Source organism: Molothrus aeneus, chromosome 25 (genome assembly GCF_037042795.1).
Source record: "Molothrus aeneus isolate 106 chromosome 25, BPBGC_Maene_1.0, whole genome shotgun sequence".
Classification (NCBI taxonomy): Eukaryota; Metazoa; Chordata; class Aves; order Passeriformes; family Icteridae; genus Molothrus; species Molothrus aeneus.
In genome coordinates, this window is record NC_089670.1 from 116,604 (window position 1) to 135,564 (window position 18,961).

The following is an 18,961-nucleotide window of genomic DNA, read 5'->3' on the forward strand; positions in this document are numbered from 1 at the left end:
AGACAGGAAGACCCAGTTAGAAAAATCCTTTTCTTTTCAATTTCTTTAAAGAACAGGCAGAATAAGTTGTGTTTTGTCATTAAATGATATATTTTTCAAAGCACTTATAATATCTGGCCTTCCCTTGTCTGGAACTCAACTGTTGACTACCCAATAAGTCCAGTTATTTGGAAGCTGATGCCCAAACCACTGAGCTGTCATTCCAGCATAATTAATTCCTAACCTTTTCACCATGATTAGGTTGGCTGAGCTTTTGGTTGCTGTACTGGGGTTATCCTACTGGTGAATACCTACTGGGACATCTGCTGGCTCTTTCTGCATTTATTCTCACAGCAGACACTCGGGGTTAGGTTTTTTGCCAGACTTTTCTTTCCTACAGGCATTTAAATTAGTAACTGTGAATGAGGGTGAATACTGAATACAAGATGAGACATAGAGATAAGTGGTAGGGAGCTGGACAGCTCTTTTTTTAAGCCATATTTCAGGGCAATGTGTTGTTAAGGCAGACAACTGGAGTCCAGAGTGTATTTTAAAATCAAATAGGTCTTTCACAAAGGCACCAAGCTGGGGCAGTGTGACTGTGAAATATGGGGTTCGTAGGAGTGATAAGTAAGAAGGATCAGGATCAGCCGTTTCCTTCACTAAAACCTTACGTTGAAATTTCTCCTTAAGCTTCTTTCTCAGTGTTCCTGCCATCCTGAGAAGTTTTGTTTTGCCATTAGAAAGACACCCAGCATGTGTTGCAGTTGTACCAGGCACTGTGCTGCTGGAGCTGGGCAGAGCTGCTGGCACCTCATGCTGCTCCCACCAGGAGTTCCTTGGCATCTCCAGTGTGTCTGGGCTGAGGATGGGATTGAACCTCTGTTACAGCTGAAGCAGGATGGCGTGAATAGCACACAGGATACACTTTTGCTCCAATGATATGATTAAAAAATCTTTTAATATGTGTTCTGTTTTTAATGTGTCGTTTGGAAGTCCTCCTGCCCAGCTCTCTGAGTGGGGAAGGTTTTTCCAGCTCAGATTCTTGGGAAGGCTCATCTTCAGGTGCTGGTACAAGTGCCAGCAAAACCTTGGGTAATCCCACAGCTCCTTGCTGTCTATTGCCGCTCAACTTGTGTTTTAAATGACTTAAAACAAAAAACCTCAACGTATTAGCTCTTAAAACTTTATCTATTCAGAAGTGCTTCTATTTAGTATAATTATACATCTCATACTATTATATTTTTAATTAGCAGTATTAGAGGCTGCATTTGGTGGAGACCTATTTTGGGTTTCAGTTGTCTGAATTCTGGGGGTTTGTGTGTTGTGGCTAAATTACAATCTATATGAGTGATGGTAGTGCTGCACTCTCCTAGGAGACGTTAAATTCCCATCTGGATATTGGTTGGTAGAACATAATTTGTCTCTGATAAACTGTTCAAGGCCAGGTTGGGTGGAGCTCTGGGCAACCTGGTCCAGTGGAAGGTGTTGGCATGAGATGATTTTTAAGTTTCCTTCTAACCCAAACCATTCTGGGATTCTGCAATTACTAATAATGCTTAGATCTCCCATGCCCTATGGCAAGTTCAGAAGGATTGGTTTCCTCTCCTCAACATACGTTTGGATGAGGGTATTTTCTAGTGCCAAAGGTTTTTTTAACTTTATACATATTTTGTTTTGAAGACTGACTGTTAACTTGTATAATTCGTAAAAATTTCTGGAGAATATCCAAGAAGATCATCCTCTCTTCACAATTTGATTTTTATGGTGAGACAGCATGCTGGGAGCCTGGAGTAATCCTGACCAACACTGTCCCTATCTCTTCTGGTTTTACAGCAAACATTGCAAAGTGCTCAGTGGATTTCTATCTCCCCAAATCCAGCTTGCCTTCTGATTTTCAGTAAATCTCACAGCCACTGTAGTCCCCCAAAGGTTGCTCAGTAATGGACATTTATGGAAACATTCTCAAAAATAACAGAAAACTTGCAAGGTCCTGGAAGTGCCTTTGAATTTTGCTGTAATTCGGGGAGCCATTAGCAGCTTGCTTTTTATTTACTAATACCACCCTATTTACATATACTTGTGTGGCTGTGCATTAAAATACATGTCTTTCCAAACAATGACAAACCAGGAGAATAATTGAGAGCTAGGTTCTTGAGACTTTCGAGCTTGGGAGGCATGAGGATTTTTTCCAGCCACAGGCAGAATCGGTTTAAGGCACTGGAGTAATTTAGATTACGAGGTGATGCTTGGCCTCAATGAGTTCTGCATTTAAATAGGTAAGTGTAGGAATGAAAAAATAAGAACATGAAATGACTTCTTCAGGATCACTCTGTGGGTATTAACACGTGACCTGGGTTAAAAGCCAGGTTTTTGCTTTTTAGTTCAGAGTTTTATCTACTCTTGGATCAAGCCTGAACGTTTCTCAGGCAGAAGGAACAGAAAAGGAAAAAAAAATCTTCTTTTCTTAGAGCATGACTGTGCAGTAGTGCGAAAAAGGCAAATGCAATCTTGACTCAAGCAAGGCATTTCTATGGAGGCTGGGAACCATTAATGCCATTAGCAGATAGCCATCTGTAAAACTACACTATTCTGGTCTCCCATGTGCAAGAAAAATTAATTCAAATGGGGACAGGTGCTGAAAAGTACTTGCTGGGATGTGGGAGAGAACAAGGAGACAGACTTAGAAGAGGGGGCTGAAAGAGCTTGGCTTGTGTGGCCTGGCAGGACTAAAGCTGCTCTGGATCTGATTGCTCTATAAATATATCCAGGGGTATGTACCAGGAGGAAAAGGACCTTGCTGTGGATGGAGAGCGGTGTTGGCAAAAGAATTAGTGGGTTGAAATTAGCTGTGTGTAAATTTAAGCTGGAAATGGGATGTTGGTTTCCAGTTATCATAAACTTCTCTAGCTATTTATGAACCAGATCCCTTCTGTATCACATAGTTCCCTGTGTTCCAGAGGCAGCACAACCCCATCCCCTTATTTAACACTTTGTTCAGCCTCCACAGCAGGGTTGAGTAACCTACTCAAGCTTTACACCTAGCTGTTAAAAAAAAAAAACAACAAATTCCCATAAAAATGTAGATTATTGTCTTGAATTTGGTGAAATTACCAAAAAAGTAATAGGTCCATTATTTGCCTGTTTATTCCTCTAATAAGGACTCAATCCATTTGGAAATCTAGTTTCTGGGGATTTTTTTCCCTATGAGTGGCCCTAGACTGAATTTAAAATGTGATCTATTTGCATCATGCAGAGCAATAGCTATTGTAAACAGCTGAAATCTGTCGTGTTTCTTCAGTCCAAAGAGCTGATGCACCTGCCTGGACCAAGAGAATTAACTAGATAAAAACTGGGAGCTTGGGGAAGCTTCCCTTGAGCCCCTTTCTTGCGCTTCAGGTGTAGGGGTTTGCGCATCTTCCAGATCATCGCAACTGCCGTGTGTGAGGAGCCCCGCTCCCTGGCAGAGCTCGGAGCTACCGTCTCGTCCATCCCCAGGGTGTCCCTGGTGCCTCCTCCACAGGCGCCACGGCTGCTGCTTGCAGAGACCCGAGTGACTGATGGTGCCACCTAATTTTAAGTTGCAATTGAAGCCTTATTAGTCTGTGATTGCTAATCAGAATGAAAGTTGGCTTTTGTTGGCTTTTATTACTCATTCCACTTTGTCCATATTAGTTACAGACATAATGTGATTTCTACTCTGCTTTGCTGATGCATGACATTCCTACGGGGCCCCCTTCACTAAAATCTAGATTTCTCTTTACAGCTTGACAAGTTGCTGTTATAGCCACAGAATGCTTTTCAATACTTTATAGCTCTCAATGCAAAGAAACTTTATGTTGTTTTCATAGGTGAGGGTGACATAAATGTTGAAGTGCCTCCTGTTGCTTGATATTTAATTATGAAAGCATCCACTGGAAAAATAGTATGAGCCTGGTGTAATCAGCACTGGGGTAGCCCTGTTAATCTTTTCATTTGGTCTAGACATCAAGGATGCTTTCTACTAGTCTGGCTGTAGCCTGATAATCTAAGACCTTCTGGACTAAATGTTTCGGTACTCTTTATGAAGGGAAAAACTCCTCCATAAAACCCCTTAGGTTTGCCTGTTCCTCGGGCTGATAAATGCCTCTTTGATTAGTTCATGGAAAAGTTATTAGGATGAACCTGACCATGGAGGCAGCTTGGCTCTGTGTTAGTGCCTTGATGTCTGGGAGGGCAGCAACCCCTGGGTGTCAGGAAAAGGGTGCTGCTCCTGCTTCTCATGGCTTTTTGAACTCAGATAATTCTGACTAGACAGCATTTCCACGTTACTTAGAAAATATTTTTGTAATTAGTTACATTCTTAAAGAGATCCACAGTTCCTGAAAATTGTTTGGAAGTGACAAATGGGTTTCCTTGCTCTTTTCTTCTCTTTCTGTTGTTAAGTAGCAACAGTTCTTCTTCTTACCTATTTTAAACCAATTCAAAGATTCTAAATAAACACCAAAATAATTGCCAACAGTCTGTTTTCCAAAACCTATCCACATGTCCACATTCTTATGTATCAAAGCCTGGTTTTAATCTGTAACATGGTTTATGTCAGACCTCTGCATCTTTAATTAAGGAGTGGGTGGGAGGGCAGCAGCTGGAACCCCCTTCACCTGTAAGATGCATTGGTAAAGTCATTCAGGGTCAAAACAAAGAAATGCTGTCTCAACAGTGGCCAAAACTGAATGCCTGAGGAGGAGTATCATAACAGAAATGAGGTCCTGTGTTTTTGATGAGTATTTTAGTTCTTTGCCTGGAAAAATTTAGATTTTATCTAGCCTGGAACAATTCCAGTACTGTCGAAAGAAAACTCGCTGTCTGAATAAAACCACTGTCTGGTCTGGCACAGTGCTGGGAAGAGCTGGTGTGGCTCCTCCTTGGGGAAGTGCTGATGATGTGAGTGCTGGGATGGGTGAAACACGATGTGCATGAACTCGCCTTTGCTGGGCAGGAGCAGGAGCAGCTCCCGGTGTGCCGGTGCCAGTTGAGCTGACCTGCCCCCGCCAGTTTGTATTGAGATAAAACCCAAGTCCCTTGTAATCTGATGTTACCCTAGAAATAGAGATGTGTGACATTAAGGAAATAAAAGCTGGGAATGCATAGTGGAATTACTTTTTGTCCTCTGGATAGGAAGGCAAAGCCTGGCTGTGGCATTTCTGCAAACCTGTCACCATGGACTGTGCCCAGTGTGGAAACCCAGGCAAGAAAAGAGTTGGAACCCCACAGGGGTGAGACGGAGCTGCATTGCCAACTTTGCTGGTTCATACTTGGTTTGATTTTGTGCTGCTTTCCTGTAGTACTGTGATGGCTTGGTGATGGTGGAAATACCAGTGCTCTGTGTTCAGAGAGTTCTGTGTTCATTTTTCTGTGTTGAGAGAGTTTCAGGGAAGGTGCAGATACACATCTGCACTCCTGGTCCCACTTGCCTTTTTTCCTCTCCTAAAAGGGTATCTTCTGTAAAATGCAGATCATAATCTACTTATTTGTGGGGAGGACAAGAGGATACAGCAAAATTAAATAATGGTGGTTTTTTGTCTTTGCCTCATTTTGAACAGTGAAGCAGGAGAAACAGCCCTTCTAAAATATATAGAGATGGTGAGGCTCTGGCACATGCTTCCCAGAGAGCTTCCCAGGAAGTGTCCAAGGCTGGGTTGGTTGAGGCTTGGAGCAACCTTGTCTAGAGGTAGGTGTCCCTGCCCATGGTGAGGTGTTGGAACAAGATGGGCTTTAAGGTTCTTTCTAAATCATGCTATGAGTCTACAATTCTGTATCTGTAAATATGGTTTGTTTTTCAGTCTATAACTTCTTGGAGCAACATTATCTTTCTTTAATAAAAAGCTGTGTTTGCTAAGAACCAAGTGGTGCTGGGCAAGGGGATGGTTGACTAAGGTGAAGTTTGACTGAAGTACTCTGGAATGAGAGGAGAAACACCTCAAGGAAGGGCTCAGAGCTTGACTAGGTCTTTCTGTGGCATCTCAGTATTTGCAGGTCATCCTGCCTCTCCCTCTCCTCTTTCTCTCCTCTCTTTTCCTCTTCTCTCTTATCAGATCTCAGTGCCAGATTATCTCCCTGCCAGCTTTTAGAAGTTCGGCTTAGTGGTCAGCAGTTTGTCTGCTAATAGGCACAACTGTTCTCCATCAGGGCCGTCTGAGCAAAACATCTGGAAATGTGGGAATTCAAAAGAAATATTGCTGGTGAAACCCAACAGAGAAAACCTGTGCAGGTTTGGAGAGGAAGCTGCCAAGCTATAAATATTTATATACTAAATGCATATGCTGGTGTGTAAATGAAGTGCTTGTAAAGCCTATGAGCAATCTTCTAAACCTGCCTTGGGTATGGTTTAGTTTAGAAAATATATTTTAAACCTTTATTTGTATGAGCATATGTTTAGACAGACACTGCCAAGGAGTGTGACAGCAGTGGGTGCCCAGCGTTCCCCTGGGACAAGACACGTGGTGCAAAGTTCCTTTTTCCTCATGGCAGTTTTTGTTTTTCTAGTTGCTGGTCCTGGGATTACAATTGGAGCTATTTTGTAATTTCTGATTGTTTTTCAAAACTGGAATTTTTTTACATAGTGAAAGTGAGTTTACCCCAACTTTTCAGACAAGTGCCTAAGGATAGAGCTAATAAAAAAATCGTATTTACTAAATCACACAATTCTGTCAGTTGTTTTCATGATTTGTTCAGTGTTTAAATGATTAGTAAAATGCACTTAGATGTCTGTCTAATTTTAATACTTCAGTTAAGTAAGTAGGTGGGCTTAACATTACCTTCTGCAGCAGTTTTGGTAATATAAATATCTGTGTCCAGATATTTATAATTTTCAATGATTATTTTAATTTTTCCCCAGTATAACGTACAGATATAGTAACCATGTGCTTTGATCATTTTATTTCATGCTTCCTCGATAAATCATAGTTCATAAGGAAATGAATGTTGCAATTCATTTCACCACTTCATATTTAATGATTATCATGTAAGAGCATCTTGGGACTTGTCTACACAGGAACTACAACGTAATTAAATGGGGGAATACATTTAAGGACTTGCCTACATAGGAAAATGCATTTGAGTTTTAATATGATGTGAATTTTTAAGCATATTGTTTTTTTCTTGGGATGTATTTTATGGGTATTCTTATTTTGGAGTAAGAACTTCTTGTTACAAGCTTGTTTTGGAATTGCAAAGCTAGTATTTCTCACACACTTTCCTCACTGAAGAACTTGAAATCTGGTCAAAAGTAGGTATTTCACCATGTATTTTTGGTTGTAGAAGTATGGCAATATTTATTTGAGTTTCAGTTTGTAATGTTGGTGGGGTTTTTTTTTAATTTTGAGAATTTCCATTGGAGCAAACAATTTGATTTTGCAGTTCTTTTTTCGGAGGACCTAATAGCTTTTTATATTTTGATTTTTGTAAATTTTCCTTCTTCATAGGTGCATACATGTGTTGGGTGGCACCTCATATGGATCTGAGTTTGGGGATAAGCAAATTAAATTCTTTGTTTTATTGTCTACTTGCCAGCAATGATCAGTGTAACCTTGATACTGGACTTCCAGTACTTTGTTTTCTTCTTCTTATGCAGAATCTCAGGATGGTTTGGGTTGGAATGCACCATAAATCTCATCCAGTTTTACCCCCTGCCATGGTGGGGGACACCTTCCACTATCTCAGGTTGCTCCAAGCCCCATCCAACCTGGCCTTGGACACTTTCAGGGATAGGGTAGCTACAACTTCACTGGGCAACCTGTGCCAGGGCCTCCTCACCCTCACAGAGAAGGATTTTTTCCTAATATCCCAGGTGAGCCTGCCCTCTGGCAGTGGGAAGCCATTTCCCCTTGTCCTGTCACTCCATGTCCATGGATGAAGTCCCTGTCTTTCTTTATGGATGTATCCTTACTTGCCTAAATAAAAAGTCTGATCCAGGGTGAGATACTATAATGCACTTCCATTACCACAAAAAGATTTTTCATGATTCTGGGTTTAGTTTCATGGAAAGTGAACACAATGTCCAAAACTCCCATGGTGCAGTCTGGCTTTAATGCCTTGCACAAAGTGCCTCAGTAAAGTGTCCTGCTGAATCCAAAAGGTTTTTTTCCTTTTTTTCTTGTGATTGAACAAAGCACTAGTCCCAACCATTCAGCTTTAGCAAGACCTGTGTAGTCAAAGCTTCCACATGCCTGTGGGGGCACCAACAGGAAGGAGTTGGAAATACTCCCCCCAGAAGCTCTTGGATGGATGGATACTGGCACCCAGGGGAAATCAGGCCACTGAGGTGCAAGGTTGGTTGGTTTTTTTCCCAATAGCTACTCAGAAAACTTCATATTGGACTAACACTTAGCAAACAAAGGTGACATTTGAGGCACCTGGAAGACAAACCTGACAAGAATGGCATTTCCGTGTCAATATTAAAAACTGCTGGGAGTTCACTGCTCTGGTAATATCCATGGCATGAGCTTCAGGAGCCTGAGCCCTTTGGCTGGGCAGGGAGTTCCTGCTTTAATAACCCTTTTCTTGTGTGCAATTTTGGACACTTGCTTTGATGTGGAAAAGTGCTGCTGTAACAGCACTCGTGAGCAAGAAGCTGCAGTGAGGCTGAAGGGAGCAAAAGCTACCCCTGGTTCATGTGGAAAGCACAAATTTATTCCAACATATTGATGCTCATGCAATGCTTAGAACAAGTCTTGCTTATATGTCATTATGTTTCTTATTATGCTTATATTTTAAGAATGGCCTTCTAAGATAGAGAGAGTTATCCTATTTTGTCCATATCTTTGACTGCCTTTTGGCAAAAATCCTCGTGTTGCCAGAAGTCAAATTAAAACTAATGATGTTTAAATTTGTAAGGCTTTTGAAAGGATCACTGGCACAAAATAAATAAATAAATTTACGCAAGTGAATAGGTCATTATACCTTAAAAAGAGGGGAGGTAATTTGATTTGGTTTCTTAATTGGTTTGCTAAATTAATAGTGTGTGGAATCCCTCTTAGTAACATGACTCAGAACTATTTATTTTTCAACTCCTCTTTTCAGATTGATGGGTGTGTTATCTTAGCACTTGAGAGATGCAAGCAGTACTGGAATGACAAACATTTCTCGACAGCTTTAGAAAGATGGATGGTGTGATGACCCTGCAACAGGTTTGGGTGTTTGTGCTTTCCAGTGGATCATTGTGAGACTCTTGCTTCACTTTCATTCTTAATGAGGGGGGAAGGAAAAGTGAGATCTAATTATGGGTTTGAGATGTCTTTTGTAATCTGACTTCTCAGTGTACATGTTTGTCATCCAGCCCTCAACAGAAGAGCATAGTGATGGTCATCCCCAGTTCATGGTCCCAGTTGGTGTATTTTGCTTTTAGGAAAGAAGATAGGTACTGGATTTTACTGCAAAGCTGGTGCTAAGCGATTAGCTACACCTTGGATATTTGTTATTGTATTGTTATTGCATTGTTACTTTATTTGGCAGTTCTACACATTCTGCATAAAATCATTACCAAAACAAACCTATTATAGGTAAAATCCTTGGGCTTGACCAGGATCTTTATATCTCTTCCATGTCTTATGATCTGCAGAGTTGTGATAGCCTTAGGAGGAGGGAGAATGCCTTGAAAATACAACACGGTGGTCTGCCACATCAACTACCTGTGAAATTATAAGAGAAAAAATACATTATTAATATATTGATAGCTTTCTGGTAAGTTCTATACAGATGGAAGAGAGTGATTTCCTTTAATTTGCTTTATTACCACGATTTAAAACTAAATGAAACCATTGTCATACAAATGAAGTTACAACATTGCACTCATCAATGTGCCTGGGATATTCTCCCCTAACAATTAAAACTCTTCAGTGTATTAGAAACTGGTCTCCTTTTGGATCTGGGAGCACACAGTGGAGGGAAGCAATGAGGCCAGTGCAGTGTAAATCCTGAAATGCCCCTCAGAGTTCCTTTGCTCTCTTTTTAGATCAGAGAGCAGATCAGATTTAGAGCAACAGGAGAAAGTTTGGTTTAAATTTTGTTGTAAACTCTCTCCTATAGGCTTGATCGATTCCTTAAGTGTGCTATATATAAAAATATGACTTGAAGTTCTCCTTGATATCACCTCCTAATATTTAAAAGTAGTAATTACTGAGGAATTATTTTATTAGTAGGTTTGAGCTGTGGGTAAGTGGAGCAGGTCAGCTCTGTGACATTTGGACAATGTTGGCATGCTGCATTGCTCAGGCACATCAGTAAAGGCCTATGCTACTTCACAGCCTGGTTCACATTTCTAAACTTTTTTACTGATTCTGTTGCAGCATTCCTTCATTTCATCCATTGTGGGGTTTGGGGCTTTGAGGTTTTTAATATTTTGGCCAGAAGGAGCTGTGGATTTTCATTTTGCTAAATATGGCCAGGCCAAAGCAAATTCTCTTTCACTGATGCCAGGAACTTCAAGTACAAAAATTATTTATTTCTGAAACGAAAAGATACTTTGAACAAGCAGTTTATGTGTTTGCATCTACTGAAATAACCTCTGCCTCCCCCAAAGCAGGCAAGCCTGCTGCTGTATGTACAATGCTACTTTTGTCTGTCTTGTAAGAAGAAAAGCCTCACTAATAGGATGTGTCAGCCATGAGCAGTTAAAACCGACACATCTCCGTGTCATATAAGAGAGAAGTTTATGGATTAATATTCAGATTCCTGACAGGAAGCACATTGTGATGGATTAGTATTCTTATCATTTGAGTGACAATTTTGAAAAAGCTACTTAAAATGACCTGGATCTGGGACACATGGGTTGGAGCCAGGAGATGTGTGGAACTGATTTAAATCTCTCCTTCCAACTTCCCTGCTCTAATCTCCTGGGCAAGAGCAGAGCACAGTGTGGATGCTTAATTTTTTAGCTCTCTAGTAGTCACAGGGGACTGAAAGCAGCTGATACTGATGGTCTGGAGGACTCTTGAGTGATCTGCTCCTTCTACATTTGCCCTGCCTAAATCCAGGAGCTCAGGATCCTACTGTGTAGTTACTAGTAGAAATAAAGTCTTTGCAGCTCCTGCCTCTGCTCTCACTCCTCTGGAGGAGATTTGTGTCTCCTGGTTGACTCGGGATCTCCTGCTTGACTTAAGCACTGCATTGAGCAGCAGAAATGCTTCCCCAAGAGTTCCTCAGTAACAACTTTATTCCACCACAGGAATTTGTCTAAGCCATCTTCAGTATCAGATTTTATCTGCAGTGTTGCTCAAAGCAGCTGCACTGTGTCCAGAGGACCTGGCCTGGTGTATTTTAGGACATACAGTAACTTAAACCAGATACTGACCTTGTGCAATACCTATCTTCAGCAAAGAGATTGTTATTTGAAGTTTTGTTTGTTTTTTAAATTATACCTTGCACTCATGGCATGCAGACATTGTGACTAATATGATTTAATGCAAAAGAATCTCTTGAAGAAAATGTCTTTGCAAAGTGATTCAGGGGGATATTTTGGTAAGGCATAAAGGTGGTATTTTTTTTTTTGACCCTGATAATGGTTACTAAAGTACATAGTAATAAAATAGTTCCTGAAGACAGCATGTTACAGATGTCACATCCTTCTGACATCTATTTAGTGATAACAATTCTTCATTAAAAACTTGTAGGGGTAGGCAACAGATGTGGGGTCATCAGAGCTCAGTTGTGGAAGTGTTTGTGGGAAGGTGAAGTTTTCCATTTTATTCCAGGGCAGCACAACACAGATAAATGTTGAAACCCATTTTTTAGCACTTTTCATTTTAAGTTGAAAAGGGAGAGCCCGACAGCAACAAAATCCGAAATAATGGGAAGATATTCAGTGCAGCGTGTCCTGCACTTGGAAATTGCCTCCCTTAATCAAGAAGGCAAAAAGCATCAATGGGCAAGTGTCCTCCTGGCAGAGGGGCTCAAGAAATGCTTGGAGAAAGGAGCTTTGTTTGTGGATCCATTAATTGTCTGCTAAATAAAAAGGACTTGATGGTGGTAAATGTATAATATTATTAGGCTTTAGCAGCTGGCCAGAAAGCAGTATTCCTTCCCATGGAGGTTATTTCTCCAATGTGGATCACATGAGGTGAAGCCTTACTGCGTATCCAGCTTTCATTTCCCCTGAAGCCATGGCTGGCCTCCATGAGGCCTTGGGAATACACTAGTTAGGTGGCTCACAAAGTCAGCAGTTTTCAAGATGGAACAGCTTATAAAGGCCTGCTTTTATTTTTAATATTTCATTTTTGTTATGCTATCTTCCTAGCAAAAAACGATTTTAATGAGAAGAGCCAGGCTCATCGGTGGTCACCTGACCTGCTTCTCATTTACTAAACCAGGAGATTCATGTCTTTTCTCCATTTCAAGCTTTGGACATCAGGTGCATTGAAAAAATTAGGTTAAATGAACTAGTTTTTCATGCACTGGTACTAGAAAACTTGATTCGAAGATGAAGACAAGAAAAAATTTTTTATATGGAGTAAAGCAGATAAAGAATTTTGGTACAAATGCCATGTTATTTAAATTACTGTTAATTTCTAGCTCCTTGCGGTAAGCTTGGACAGCAGGCCTGGGGTCTTTCCTTCTGTCCTCACTGCTCTTCCTCAAGTGAGTGCTACAAGCACATCCACACCTGCAGCGCCCCTGGTTTCTGCAGCTGGGCTTCCCTGGTTACCAGCAGTGTATTTCAGGATGTGTCCATCATCCTCTCCTCTGTCCTGACCCCTCATCACTGTGACAAGCCCCACAGATGCAGCAGTGTTAGGAACACGTTGCTGTGACACTCCACATTATCACAGCCGTGAGCTTTTCAAGCTCCCTGTAATGGCACTTGTGGTATCAGCAAAGGATGTTGTTTGGCCAAAGTGCTGAGGAAGAGGCCCAAGCTGCAAGAGCTCAGTGACCATTTGTTTTGTTGGTCGGAGCCACTAAAAGGATTTGGATGAGCTGAAAACAAACATGGAGCACTGTGTCAGGCATGCGGCAGCTCCAGCCACTGTTGCCAGTTAAGGGTACTGAAATACTAAATGCCCATGTAAAGCCTAAAATGCCCAATTCTGGGTACAGTGTCTCTGGGAATCCTTGGAAAGCTACACTTGTGAGTGGTCAAGAGAATAACAGCATCACCTCTTGAGCACTCAAAAGCAGAGCTGGCATGACAGGTTGTTAGTCTGACAGGTCAGACAGGTGTATACCAGTAAGTCTGCCTTCTCCATCCTGAAAAATCTCAAAAGTCACAAGTATCAACATTTTCTTAGCAATTTCCTCCTGTTGTATTCCCTGTACAGAGCAACGGGCTTTTAAATGCTGGGTAATAATAGGAATGTGTCTTTTGTGTGGAGAAAAAAACCAAACAAACAACTGTGTCAGATCGTTTATGTGGCAGACCTTTCCCGTTTTGTGGGACATGACAGTCTGGGGTTTAGCTGCCCTCCTCTGTGAGTAAGATTGTTCAGACTTGCATTGATCCTGTTTTTAATTAGAATCCTCTTTGAGATGGAAAATATCAGAGCAGATCTATAGTAAGACTGGGAACTTCACTGCCAGAGGGTTTTTAGATACAGCCTTGAAAAAAAAAAAGAAAAAAAGCTATTTCTAATCCTTAAAATATTTGCCTTGCTTTATTTTCATATCTTGAAGACAAACAGGTGCTGTGTGCCCTTTATGATTCTCAAATATACAATCTCCAAGCCAGCAGTCTCCAAAGCCTTCCCTTGTTTGTACAATTAGGGTGGGATTTTCAGAATCACTCAGTGTTGGTCTGTCTCTGCTCTCATTGAAGTCAAACTGCCATTGACTTCAGTGAGAATCGTGTTAGATCAGCACAAGTGCTTTTGAAAATCCTTCCCTCCACTTTTTTTTTTAGTCACATCTGTGTACAATTGAGTAAAAAGACTTCTGTAATATGCTTTAATTATTCTTTGTTGTTTTCATATAAAAGTGATTGAAAAGAAACCAGAAGGAAACCTATAATAATCTTGACTTTGATCTTATTTACCATGAATTGTATGTTATGTTTTTCTTCTCCATTTATGTAATTATATATTACTTTATGACAATGTAAGATAAATCACTGAAAACACGAGGAATAGAAATAATTAGGTAATACAGAGAGGAAGAACAGTCTCAGAGGAAAGTACTTGACGCTTCGTGGTTTGGTGGGTTTCCAGTGTTGCTTGAAGCTACTTTCTTTTGGCTGAATGGGAAAAGCGGGAGACTTCATGTGAAAGGCTGGTGCTGAAACCTGCTGAATTTGGAGGCTGCATGGCCAGCTGCGAGGAATGACTTTCTGGATGTCACCTTCCCAGGAAACTGCAGGTTATTGCCCAGGTGTCCCCAGTCTGCTCTGCCATTGTGCTTTCCACACAGTTTTGGTCCAGCTGCTCCTCCTTGGTTCATTCACCTTTTTGGTTTCCAGCATGTGTTTCAGTGGTGTTTCTGGTTAACTGTTTGCTCTTGGGAAATTCCAAAGAAAACCATAGAGAATCAGAGCTTTCTGTAGCTCAGGGGAATTGGGAGAACCGCAGAAACACCTAATTCAACAAGATCAATATTTGCAAGATTTGCCCTGTACAGCCTGGCTTCTACCTCTGGCTGTAGATATTCATTGAAGTGCTCTAGTGGGGCATCCAGCTGTAGTGGTTTTTATTTGTATCGTATTACTGTTTGCTTGGGTCCATAGCAAGAGTTTTTAGCTGAGGAGGAGCTTTGGCCATCACCTATAGCTCATCTCCACCTCCCCATGTGGTACAAATCAGGGGGGATTTTGGAGACCAGCAGGAGGAGGTGACTGCTTCACTCATTAGTGCTGAAAATTTACCTGAACTGCCCTTCTGGGAGGCCTTGAAGAGAAATATGTAGATCCAGAGGGCAATTCTGTTGGCAAAGAACACATGGAAACCTCCTTGGATTCAGGGGTGGATTTACAGTGGGAGAACCTCAGAGTTACATTGAATTAAATTGTCTTCTAATAGCAAGGTTCCATTCCATCTTTAGACTCCTGGGATTATCAGTTCTGCTGTAAATACGTGTTTAGCATTAGAGTAAGATGTTATGTCAGTACATGGCACGCTGGTTGCCTGTTTCAGCTGCTGTGGTTCTACCACATGTCATTGATTAGAGCTGGGCCAGCAGCCAGGCCGGTCCTTGATACACTCGAAATCCAAAGTAGTCCATGAAAGATGTTTATTAGCTGAAGTGTGGCAGATCTGTTTGATAAACTCTATGGCATATTGTTCCTCTTAGTGCACTCTGTTGGTGTTTTCATGTGAACGGGAGTAAAGGTGGTGGACTGTTGTAATTCAATAGATGTGATCTCTCTTGCCGGACCATGGATGGCAAATGCAGCATGTGCTCAGGGTTCCACTGGCCTAATTAAGTGAAAATTGTCAGGCCACTGTCTGGGAAACTAAATTGGTGGTCTTGGTGTTCAACACCCAGAGGGAGACTCCCCAGGGAATGGTGACAGCCCAAGGCTGCCATAGCTCAAGGAGTGTTAGGACAACAATCTCAGGCACAGAGAAAGGTTCTTGGGATGTCTGTGCAGAGGCAGCAGTTGGACTTGATAATCGTTGTGGGTCCCTTCCCACTCAGGACTCAGTTTGTGATTCTGTGAACTGATGGAAGGAGCAGAAGTCGCCTGCAGAGGCACTGGACACACTGTCCTCTTTCACTATCAATAGTCCTGAAAGTGCCACATCAGGTAATCTGCACCTGCAAGGTGTTGTTACAGAAATCTTGGCATAGTCTGAATAAAATTATTAGTCTGTGAGCCCTCCGGAAGGTCTGAGTGCTTTGCCACCTTCTGCAGGCACTGCTGGTTCCAAGAGGTAGTTTGAAATTAGGCATTCTTTAACATTTCACATATAAACAAAGTGGAAACCAGTCTAAAGAAGCTGAAGGACAGAAAGGCTATGGGAGTAAACAGCTCTGAGCAGTAATGTGACAGCTATGCTAGGAACTGTGAGATGCTTAAGATATAATTACTCTATATTAATGAGATGAGATCTGCACAAAAAGCATGATGAACCTGCCAGAGAAATAAACCACAGAGTACTGGCTAGCCTGTGTTTTTTTTTTGTTTGCCATTGTCATGTTTTAAATGTTCATGCGTGCTGATTAAAATTTAGGTTAGGTTCTTGAGAGCTTTTGCCAAGTTTTGTCACTCAGGGCTTTTTAGATGGTGTAGATTTAACCTTCAGTCTGCCCTTCTCCCAGATACTGAGGGCAGTTTCCCAGATGCTGAGGGCAGATAATATTCTGCCATGTCCAGCTGAACTGGTGCATTCAGACTTCCTGGGGAAAAAGCCTCTTGAGTGCTTCTAAAGTATTTATTTATCTAGGCTTCATCTTACTGAATTTACTGTTTGCTGAGACAGGCAGGACTCTGTTGGCCTGACATGAGATAATATGTTTGACTTCACTCTTTCATTCTTATGGAATGATATTTGAGATGCATGGCTTTTTTCATTTTTTCAAGAATATCAGGGGAAAATAATTTCAAATGGAGAGAGAATTTTGCTGAACATCTGGGAGCAAAATGAGGAAAGTTTGATAAATGACATCTTGCTGACATGGAATAGCAGCTAGCTCAGTGAAGGAATCTAGGGCATTGCAAGTAAAAGGATTTTTTTAAGTTTAGTTCCATTGGAAGTATAGTGCCATGCTGTATACATGTGCTTGACAGTAACAGATTATTCAAATTGTCAGATTTAAAAAAGCAAAAAAATTCAGTCTGAAGTCATGTAGTAGTCTTAATTTCAGGAGCAGCCATGTTTGTATACAATAGACACAGACATTTTTTGACAACTTAAGTCAGCAGAGAAAATTCTTGTTCAAAATTTATATTCTGTTCAGAGGTTGATTGCTGTATTAAATATATGGAAATATTTGATACACTAAGCATGGCATCATCAGCTTATATTGATAACCCAACTGCATAAGTTTAAATTCTTACAGGTCTTTCTTGACTATTCAACTGTTCTTCATTTTAGCCATTTTGTGTCTGAGACACATTGAGTTTAAAACTTGTACATTATTTTGATTTTTTTTCCATTGCACACAGATACCTTTATGTATAAGCTTAAATACTGTCAAATAAGCAAAAAGCTCTTCACCTGCACCGTTTTAAACTGGAAGTAACTCAAGGCAGTCAGACCTTTGCAAGTAGAAATAAAACCTGGGACTTACAAAAAAAAGTAATCGTAGCCCAGTGATTTTCTGGTGAACAGACTTTAGCCCTATAGAGGTTTTTTTTTCCCCTTGTATTGCTCTACCAGTTTGATGTCAGATGTCTTTTCGTCCTCCATTTACCGTAGTTGCCTCTGAAATACAACAATGAAACAAACCATTAGCAAAACACTGAGCTGTCGGAAGCAATTGCTTGTTTCAGATCCAAGTGAGGTACTTTACTTGATCCGAAGAAACTTGTGTCTGTATCCTATAAAGGTTCTTTGTGAAACATCCAACACTTCCAGGTTAGTGTTGAAGTTGAGAAGATCTGACCTGTCCTTCCAGCATGAGTTTTCCCATAGGCCGTGTTTAAAGTCAAATTGGGTTGTGACATTAAATAACACTGTATGGTGTGTTCACTCCCTCCTGCTCCAACTGAAGGCTCAGAGCAGTTCCAGTAGCATTTTACAAGAGTTGATTGATTTTGGGGTGGGTTATAGGTTCTGGCAAGGTAGGTGATACTGGAAAAACCTTACTATTTGTCTTTTAAAGACCAGAAGGTCTTCAAAGAACATTTGCAAGGACAATTTGTATTAATATAGAACTGTGATCTATATCATCATTTTCTGGAGAAAATGAGTCCCAGGGGGGACCTTCTGGCTTTGCACAACTCCCTGACAGGAGGGTGCAGCCAGGTGGGGATTTGGCTCTGCTCTCAGGGAACAAGGAACAGGGTGAGAGGAAATGGCCTCACCTGGTGCCGGGGAAGGTTCCAGTTGGGCATTAGGGAAAACGTCTTCATTGAAAGGCTTGTCAGGCTTTGGAAGGGGCTGCCCAGTGAAGGTGGTGGAGTCACCATACCTGGAGGTGTTCAGGAAACCTGTGGATGTGACATTTGAGAATGTGGTTTAATGGTGGACATAGTGGTGGTGCTGGTTGGACTGCATGATCCTAAAGATCTTTTCCAACCATAACAATTCCATGATTTTCATGTGTGTATGCAAATATATATCTAAAAGATGTGTCAGACCTGCTGAGAAAAGAACTTGGAATCAAACCATACTTCAAATTATGAACTTTTGGGGTCTTGTGCAAACTATTTTGTCCTCCAGGTGATTTTCTTTCTAAGGGGATGCCAAAAGAATCAATGAGAACTGCATAAAACCCATTTACTCTTTTACTTGTATCCTTGAACCTTTAAAAGGAGAGACTAAAGCACCTGCAGATGCAGACAGGACATTCCATGCATGGCATGTTTTCCGGTATCCTTTCATTCTGATTCTTCCTTTCTTTTTTTTAATTACAGTTCTTTGAGGTTCCGTTTGACTCAAATATGAACAGGACTAAAAACAGACCACTGGTGCGAGGACAGATCAGGTAAGGCTATGCACACCTGCTCTGGCTAAGGAGGAGTAAACCTTTTATCTATTTCCAAGTTTCTCTCCCTCTTCAGATGATGAAAAGTAGCACTTTGAGACAAAACATTTAGGAGAAATGCACTTCTTTGTTCTTTGCTATTTCTTCATGTTTATAAGTTCTGTGTGAGCAGTTTGGACACTCACAGCTGTAAAATACTGAATTTCTCAATACAGTAGAATTTCCCTTCATATTACATAGTTCTTCATGTGTAATGACTCTGTGTATGGTGTGGCAGCATGCAGTTATGTTCCACTGATCTTTGTTTTGTAATAGTAAATCCTAAAATTTTCCCATCTGAGAACAAACACAAAAATGTGTGTTGCTTCTACATCTTTAGCTGGTTGAAAACTCATTGTGGCATCTTAGGAAATTGATTTAAAAATTTGTT

General features: G+C 40.9%; 1 protein-coding gene across 2 annotated transcripts in view; it reads left to right on the forward strand.

Annotated features, from left to right (window-relative positions):
* COX10 (cytochrome c oxidase assembly factor heme A:farnesyltransferase COX10) overlaps nucleotides 1-18,961 on the forward strand; it is a 96,305-nt gene that overhangs the window by 43,848 nt on the left and 33,496 nt on the right. For both annotated transcript variants that reach the window (XM_066565700.1, XM_066565701.1), the window contains exon 5: nucleotides 18,461-18,531. In XM_066565700.1, the coding sequence (XP_066421797.1) occupies nucleotides 18,461-18,531 (71 nt within the window). The remainder of the gene's footprint in view (nucleotides 1-18,460; nucleotides 18,532-18,961) is intronic.